Source organism: Bos mutus, chromosome 15 (assembly GCF_027580195.1).
Source record: "Bos mutus isolate GX-2022 chromosome 15, NWIPB_WYAK_1.1, whole genome shotgun sequence".
NCBI lineage: Eukaryota > Metazoa > Chordata > Mammalia > Artiodactyla > Bovidae > Bos > Bos mutus.
This window is the reverse complement of record NC_091631.1, coordinates 2,817,746-2,826,670: the sequence shown is the minus strand read 5'-3', so window position 1 is coordinate 2,826,670 and position 8,925 is coordinate 2,817,746. Positions and strand designations below refer to the sequence as shown.

The 8,925-nt window shown below is 49.4% G+C and overlaps 1 protein-coding gene across 1 annotated transcript; it reads right to left on the bottom strand.

Moving 5' to 3' along the window:
* Positions 1-701: 701 nt before the first annotated feature.
* On the bottom strand, positions 702-8,711 carry MED19 (mediator complex subunit 19). Its single transcript, XM_005891127.3, has 5 exons — positions 8,417-8,711; positions 2,564-2,820; positions 1,922-2,018; positions 1,517-1,611; positions 702-1,425 (listed from the first exon to the last, which is right to left on the bottom strand). Exons 1-5 carry the CDS (start codon positions 8,682-8,684, stop codon positions 1,357-1,359), a joined length of 786 nt encoding a protein of 261 aa, XP_005891189.2. The 5' UTR covers positions 8,685-8,711; the 3' UTR covers positions 702-1,356.
* Between the last annotated feature and the right edge of the window lie 214 nt (positions 8,712-8,925).

Here is an 8,925-nt window from a genome sequence, read left to right as displayed (position 1 = left end):
CACACGGGCCGTCTCTTCTGTGGAAAGCAGAAGGCTGTGTCCTCATTTAAATAAGGCACCCTTAGACACTCATCTCAAAAAGCCAGCCAGAACCCTTTATTTTCATGTCTATAACTGAAGTCTGTAAACCCTCGCTCTGAAATCCTAGGGTAACATGAGCAGAATGAGTGGTTTTCCATCTGCTACTCTAGGATCAACCCTGGGGCTCATCCCAGCGGACTTCAGCCATGCCACGCTGGGCTTAGGTCAAGACGACATCGGCTGGGGCTCTCGTGGTAGCTTCTGCTTGCCTGGCCTGCTGCAAACACTGAAGGGATTTACTTTACCTTGTTCAGTCACTTGGTCGCATCGGACTCTCTTCGACCCCTTGAACTGCAGCATGCCATACTTCCCTGTCCTCCACTGTCTCTCCAAGTTCACTCAAAGTCACGTCCATGAGTCAGTGATGCCACCCAACCAACCCTCTCGTCCTCTGCTGGTCCCTTCTCTTGCCCTCAATCTTTCCTAGCATCAGCATCTTTTCCACTGAGTTGGCTCTTTGCATCAGGTAGCCAAAGATTTGGGAGCTCGCTAGTTTAGGCTGCCTTTTTTGTTGTTGTCTTAGAAGCTTAGATAGGCATTCACATGAGCCAAATAATTTCACTGTCTTAAGGAGTGACAAAGATCAAAAGTAGTTCTTATTATAAAGAGAATCATTTACCTTTGCTTGCAACAAATTTATTTTTTTTTAAAAAAACCACAGGGTTGACCAAGAAGCAACCTTGCTGAAATTCACTTCTTGGGTGCTCGCTCCATCAACTACCAAGTTGCCACATGAACTGACCTAGGACACAGCCAGCCTTAAGCAGGAAGGTCACCCAGGCACTAGCTGGCAACCTTAGAGACAGGGAGGTAACGAGCCTGGGGCAGGAAGGCGTCGGCACACTCCGCTTCTGGACCCTGCTCCCCGATCTCGGGCGGCTGCCCCACCTGCTGAGGAGACCATCCCATGCAAGGTCCGAGCCCCCTCAGACCTCAGCACACCTTGGCTTACACCCTGACTCCCACAGAAAGGCACTTACCTCCTGACAGGCAGCCACGCTTCAGCCAGTTTGATAAATGCAATTTTAAGAGAATAAAAATCCTAACAAATCAGACCAAGTCCTACATCAGACAAACTGCACACAAGAGGTGAACAGAAAGCTTCCTGGGAGGGGAAGAGGTGTCCGCGAGAAAGCGAGGCGGGTGGAGGCCGCCGGGAGCCCAGCCTGTCCCTGTAGGCTCCTCCGGCTGACCGGCTTCCATCCCTGCACCCGGCGCTGACCCGGGCCGCCTCCAGCCCAGCAGGGAAGTCCTCCTGGCAGGGTCCGCCGGCCCTTAGCGGAGGCTGCTGCTACTGCTAGCCTGAGAGCTGCCCATCCCAGGGTGCTCCGGGCTGTGTCGGTTCTGGAAGGAAAGGAGGGCAGAGGAAGAGGAGGGACCTCTACCGAGGGCCCGACAGGGACTCCCAGGCCGCCGCCACAGGCTCCTACCGCACCTTCTTCTTCTTCTTTTCTTTCTTCTTCCTCTTCCGCTCAGGGTCCTCTTCTTTTTTCTTTTTCTTCTTCTTGTGATCTGAATCAGACGGCGTCTCTGGGGGGGATACGAGGTGCCCGTCACGGGTCGGGCCCCAAATTCTGCACCGCTAGAGCTCTGGGATGTGAGGAAAACCCCTAGTCCAGGGCGCTGCTTCTCTCCGCGCAACCAGGACGCGTTCAGAGGCTCCGCTGAAGCCCCGGCCCGAGTTCCCGCCTGCCTGGGGGCTGCATTATGTCAGCTTTTTCTCTAAGGAGAAGCTGGGAGTCCAGGGCTCTTGAGGAACTTAACTGAGCTTTTAACTGAGGAAGGTCAAACCAGACTCAGAGCATGTGGCTTTCCAGCCTGGAAGACAGCAGCTTCTTACCTGGGGGGACGGGGTCCTGGGTGCGGCTCTGCTTGTGCTTCTGCTTATTCTTCTTCTTAGGCGGCTGAATATGCATCAGGCGGCACTGCTCCGGCAACTGAAGGAGCCGAAGGAAGGGCTGAGTGACCAGAGGGCGGAAACCCCCTTCCCGTCATCCGCTCTGCTCCCATCACCTGCTCTGCGCAGTATGTTAGGTACAGACGCGGGGAGGACCACCATCGTGAAGCCTTCGGGCCTCCGTCCCTAGCCCCACCTCCCCAGGAGGGCACGCACCGGGCCTCCCCCCTGCCCTCTTCCTCCCCAGGAGGGCACGCAGCAGGCCTCCCCCCTGCCCCCCACCTCCCCCCCACCTCCCCAGGAGGGCCTCCCCTGGGCCACCTCCCCCTGCCCTCTTCCCCCCCTCTTCCTCCCCAGGAGGGCACGCAGCAGGCCTCCCCCCTGCCCCCCCACCTCCCCAGGAGGGCACGCACCGGGCCTCCCCGCTGCCCCTCTCCTCCCCAGGAGGGCACGCACTGGGCCTCCCCCCTGCACCCCTCCTCCCCAGGAGGGCATGCACCAGGCCTCCCCTCTGCCCCTCTCCTCCCCAGGAGGGCACGCACCGGGCCTCCCCCCTGCACCCCTCCTCCCCAGGAGGGCACGCACCGGGCCGGTGTGCAGGCGGAAGCCAGCCAGCATGGTCCCTGTGATGGGATTGAAAGAGCCCCCAAGGATAGGGGGCTTCTCAATGAGGGAGCGCAGGCTGCTGTTGTCATGGGAACCAGGCAGATCAATCATCCCGGGTAGGTCGGGCAGGAAGTTACTCAGTTTCTCCTTCACTTTCTTCCCACAGAATTTATTATAGGCATGCTCCAGGTTGTAGTGTGTGATCAGGTTAGTGCTGCCTGTCAGCTCCGTGCTGCCTGGAGGATACAGGGAGAAGAGAAAGGAGAAGAATCAGTTCCAAGAGCTGTTGTGTAGCTGTTCAGTCGCGTCTGACTCTGCGACCCCTGTCCTTCACTATCTCCTGGAGTTTGCTCAAATTGATGTCCACTCAGTTGGTGATGCCATCCAACCATCTCATCCTCTGCAGCCCTCTTCTCCTGCCCTCAATCTTTCCCAGCATCAGGGTCTTTTCCAAAAATAAAGTTTTTTTTTTAATTCACTGACCTAGAAGGGAAAGTGAAAGACTATATTTTAACCTAAATAAGGAATCTTTAAATTAGAATTACCAATAAAGAAAAGTTATTATTGAGTAAGAAATAGCAAGAATAAATAACACATAACAAACACTAAAAATACTATACTATAGAATGGTAGGTTGGAATGAGGAGAAAAAATAGGCAAAAATCCAAATAGGGCAGTGGTGGAAACCGCTTTAACCCAATCAAGGAGACAGTCTAACCAGAGTAATAACATACAGTGCTTATAATCTGTGCTAAACATTGCTCTGTGTTTCATCAATATGCTAATGAGAAGTTAATACTTCTGGCTGTGACTAGAATAATTTAACCTCACAGCTCAGCTACAACCATGCTTAAGGCCGACTATTACAGTACTCTTGCTTGGAAAATCCCATGGACGGAGGAGCCTGGTAGGCTGCAATCCATGGGGTCGCTAAGAGTCGGACAGGACTGAGCGATTTCACTTTCACTTTTCACTTCCATGCATTGGAGAAGGAAATGGCAACCCACTCCAGTGTTCTTGCCTGGAGAATCCCAGGGACGGGGGAGCCTGGTGGGCTGCCGTCTATGGGGTCGCACAGAGTCGGACACGACTGAAGTGACTTAGCATAGCATAGCATAGCATAGCATTACCCAGTGGTGAGTGTCTTGCTTCCTTTTTTTTTTAAACTAGCAAGAAACTCCAGTCACCTTTACAGAGAAAAACAGATTTTTCTAGCTACTGCTGGTAACTTTTGTTACCACCATCTTTATTCTTCCTATAATACCAGATATGATAGCTCTGCCTAGAAGAAAGAAATGTCTGATTAGAAGTTGGGCAACTAAAATTATAATCCTGTATATGCCTGTTTCTGTTTATCTATGGAATCTATCATAATGTTAAACTTAATGTTTTAAAAAAAAAACAATGTTTTTTCAAGGTTCAAATGAAAACATATTGAAAAGTATAAAGTCTGTAAGTGGAAGGCATCATCAGTATAAACATTTCATGGCTGACTTTTTTCAAAGAATTGCTGTTGTTGCTGTTCAGTCACTAAGTCGTGTCCAACTCTTTGAGACCCTGTGGACCACAGCACGCCAGGCTCCCCTGTGCTTCACTGTCTCCTGGAGTTTGCTCAGACTCATGTCCATCGAGTCAGCGATGCGTCCAACTATCTCACCCTCTGCCGCCCTCTTCTCTTGTCCCTTCAGTCTTTCCCAGCATCAGGGTCTTTTCCAATGAGTTGGCTCTTTCCATCAGGTGGCCAAAGTATTGGAGCTTCAGCTTTAGCGTCACTCCTTCCAATGAATATTCAGGGTTGATTTCCTTTAGGATGGACTGGTTGGATCTCCTTGCAGTCCAAGGCACTCTCAAGAATCTTCTCCAACACCACAGTTCAAAAGCATCAACTCTTTGGTGCTCAGCCTTCTTTATGTCCAACTCACATCCATACATGACCACTGGAAAAACCACAGCTTTGACTAGACTAGACAGACCTCTGTCAGCAAAGTGATGTCTCTGCTTTTGGGTACACTGCCTAGGTTTGCCACAGCTGTCCTTCCAAGGAGCAAGTGCCTTTTAATTTCATGGCTGCAGTCACCATCTGCAGTGATTTTGGAGCTCAGGAAAATAAAATTTGTCACTGCTTCCACTTTTTCCCCTTCTATTTGCCATGAAGTGATGGACTGGATGCCACAATCTTCGTTTTTTTGAATGTTGCATTTCAAGCCAGCTTTTTCACTCTCCTCTTAGTAATTTAACTAGGGTCCAGCGGTGAGAGTAGAAATATCTAACCTACAACTTCATAGTCTAGTTATGATGAACACGCGGGGTCCAAATGACAGAAGTGACTTGTTTATAATCATTCACTTGAGAAAACTCAGCTTCTGAGCTATCAGCCCACCGAGGGCTGAGAAAAATGCCTTGTTCACTCATGTGTCACCGGTGCTCCATAAACATTAAATGAACACGGTATTTTTCCTCCCTGTTGACAGGCCTTACCCTATTCTGTTGCGCTGTCTTCTGTGCCAGCTGTCGCTGAAGAATGGGCCGCGTAATGGCAGGGGGCTCAGGGGCCCAGTGCTTCTCATATCAGCACTGCCTCCTTCCGTTTCCCCACTCTGCGCTTTTTCTAAATTCTTTAACCTAAAAGAGTCCATCCGATGTTCTGTTTTGCCCATCAGTTCTATGAAGATGATTTATAAATCTCTCTCCTCAGTCCTGATTCCACTCCTGAAAACTAATCTTCCATTTCCAACATTCTCTTAATTCATTGCAGATTCAGTTTTTTTTTTTTGGCTGCACCAGGAGGCTTATGGGATTGTAGCTCCCTGACCGTGGATCAAACCCCTTGCAGAAGCACGGCACCCTGACCACGGGACTGTCAGGGGATTCCCTGGATTCTTTACCTCCGAATCTTCCCCACCTCACTCATGGTTCCTTTATTTTAGTACATGGCACCCATATTCTCCAGATACCTTTAGAAGCTGTACTCAGTTCAAAAATCTTAATGGTTTCCCATTCCCTCAGGAAAAAGCTCAAATTCCTTCGACTTACATTCGTGGTTGAACGTATAAACATCTTACTGAAACATCACTAGCTGGAATCAAGACTGCTAGGATAAAGAGCAACAACCTCAGATAGATGACACCACTCTAATGGCAGAAAGTGAAGAGGAACTACAGAGCCTCTTGATGAGGGTGAAAGAGAGTGAAAAAGTTGGCTTAAAACTCAACACTGAAAAAACTAAGATCATGGCATCAGGTCCCATCACTTCATGGCAAATAGATGGAGAAACAACGCAGACAGTGACAGACTTATTTTCTTGGGCTCCAAAATCACTGCAGATGGTGACTGCAGCCATGAAATTAAAAGACGCTTACTTCTTGAACGGAAAGCTATGATAAACCTAGACAGCATTTTAAAAAAGCAGAGACATTTTGCTGATAAAGGTCCGTACAGTCAAAGCTATGGACGTGGGATGAACTGAAAGACGTCCCCGAGACTAACGTCTAAAATGACCTGATCTCCACCTCCTCAAACTTGTTCTTTCCTGACCTCAGCACTACCATCAACCCTGTTATTCAAGCCAAAAATTCGAAATCATCCTCAATTCCTCTCTCCTCCACTTCTATATTCAATCCTTCATTCCTGTCAGTTCTACCTCTAACATTTATCCTGCATCCATTTACTTCTTTCCTCCACTGCTATCGCCTAGTCCAAACCATCTCTTTCCTGGACCACTAAGCAGTAAGTGAAAGGGGGATTTTTGCACAAACTAACGCGATAATTAATTCAGCTATTTCACCACCACTTTGCGACCCCATGGACTATAGCTTACCAGGCTCCTCTGACCATGGGATTTTCCAAGCAATAGTACTGGAGTGGATTGCCATTTCCTTCTCCAGGGGATCTTCCCAACCCAGAGATTGAACCCGGGTCTCCTGCATTGTAGACAGACGCTTTACCGTCTGAGCCACCAGGGAAGTCCTTTGCATTATTACATTCAATAATTACAGCTGACACACCTGTAAAGTCTTCTCCAGCACCATGAGTTTCATTTGCACTTTCCGTATCAGAAAACAATCACTAAGGTTTTTTGTCTCTTTGTTGGTCTAATAGTTACATCGTCTGAATCAGAACTATATTCGGAACAACTATCATCTTCTGAAACACTAGTAAATATGTTGCTTGGACAATAAGACAAAGTATCTGCATAAAATTCACTGAAAAAATTTTCTTCACTCAAAATTCCATGATGTGTCACTTTTTAAAATTTTATGAAAATAAACTTGTGTTTATAAGGTGCACAAGGCTGGAATAAAAACCTAACAGAGCAAAATGCAAATGATAATGTCAATGATAAGTTGTATAATGAATCCTTGATCAATTTTAAGCGTTAACAACTTCCCACAGTGAAGTTAATGGTTTCACTCTCTAAAAAATGTATTGACACGTTTCTGGTCAATACTACGTTAAAATCTAAATGTGTAATACAGGCCTCTGCCTACCACTCTCACTTTATCTCCTATCACTCCTCTGTTCACTTTACTGGAGTCCAGCTGATCTTCTGTCCCTCAAACATTACAAGATTTTTCTCACATTGGGGCTGTTGATTTCAATTTTTTTTTTGTATCCAGTTATCCCTTCTCCCACTCATGAATGGCTAGCTCTTTCTCTGCGCTTACATTTTAACTCTAAAGTAACCTACTCAGAGAGAGCTTCTCTGATCACTCTAGCTAAAGCAGCTGCTGCTGCTGCTAAGTCACTTCAGTCGTGTCTGACTCTGTGCGACCCCATAGACGGCAGCCCACCAGGCTCCCCCGTCCCTGGGATTCTCCAGGCAAGAACACTGGAGTGGGTTGTCATTTCCTTCTCCAATGCATGAAAGTGAAAAGTGAAAGTGAAGTCGCTCAGTCCTGTCCTACCCTCAGGGACCCCATGGACTGCAGCCTTCCAGGCTCCTCCGTCCATGGGATTTTCCAGGCAAGAGTATTGGTGTGGGGTGCCATTGCCTTCTCAGTTCCGCTCCCTTAAATCTTTATTACATTTTTTTTTCCTACAGCCATAACTGCTATGCGATTTCACCCTGTACCTTTTGCCTCCTCCATGGGCACGTAAACTCCCAAACAGGCAAGGATACTGTCAGCCTTGTTCACAGCTGTATCTTCAGTGTACAATACCCCTTGGTACACAGAATAGGTGCTCAACGAAATATTTTTTGAATGAAAGAATCTGGTCCAATTCTATTCACTTGTTTCCAGGCCCAGAGAAAAAAGGCAACAAACCAACAGGAAGTTGGAAGCAGATGTGGAACTAGGTCCGCAAGGATGTTAAATCAGGACTCTCAAATTCCAAACTCGAACCCTGGGTGCTTTTTCAGAGTTAGCCGCTCAGTCGTGTCCAACTCTCTGAGACCCCATCGACTGTAGCCCGCCAGGCTGTTCCGTCCATGGAATTTTCCAAGCAGGGATACTGGAGTGGGTAGCCTTTTCCTTCTCCAGGGGATCTTCCCGCCTGAGGGCTCAAACCCCAGTCTCCCGCATTGCAGGCGAATTCTTTACCATCTGAACCACCAGAGTAATTTTTAGGGAGTCATAAAACCACCGTCAGGGTCAGAGGCAGGGCGGAGCGTGAAAGGCGGCCACAGAGCCCCATTCTTCTCATTCCCAGTCCATCCCGAGAATTCCTGTCGTGACTTTGGCCGTGAATTCGCAGTCCTTTCCGACACGGAGTTCCGAAATCTCCGAACCCGCCGCCCGGGCTACCCCTCACCTCCCTTGGCGTCTAGGAGCCACGCCCAGCCCCACCTCGCGGCGATCAGATTGGCCGGCTTCGGCCGCGCCTCGGACTCACCTGGCAGCTCCCTCATTAGGTAGAAGGGGCCGCAGCCTGCCGCCGACTTGTCGCTCCCGGGAGGGGCCGAGGCGGCGGTCGGGGGCGGGGCCGGACCAGGCCCCCCGCCCGGAGGCGGCGGCGGCGGAGGGGGCGGCTTCCCGGGTCCGAAGCCGAGTGCCGCTGGGGGAGGTGGAGGGTCAGCCTGGGCCCCGAACAGCGCCGTGAAATTCTCCATCGTCCCCTCCGCCCCGGCGCCGTCCCGGTGTCTGGCGTTAATGATTCTCATTGGTTAATCTTTTCACCGGGTACTGCCCTTTTCCTCCAGGAGCCGTTTACCATTGGACTGCCTCTGGCCCTGCCTACCTTCTTCCGGCAACGACTTCCGTCGCCTTCTGAGAACGTTCCGGAAATACTCCTTAACTTTATTAAATTTTCCGAGGCCTCCGCTCGCAGCAATCGCTTGAAACCAATGAAATGACTTAGGTAGAAAAAGCGACAGTTAGGTTAGCCAATAACATATCAAATCC

Coding starts and splice junctions, on each gene's coding strand:
- MED19 (XM_005891127.3), bottom strand. CDS start 8,684: ATGAGAATCATTAACGCCAGACACCGGGACGGCGCCGGGGCGGAGGGG. Junction 2,821..8,416: donor CCTAATGAGGGAGCTGCCAG/GTGAGTCCGAGG, acceptor TGTATCCTCCAG/GCAGCACGGAGCTGACAGGC. Junction 1,612..1,921: donor CCAGGACCCCGTCCCCCCAG/GTAAGAAGCTGC, acceptor TATCCCCCCCAG/AGACGCCGTCTGATTCAGAT.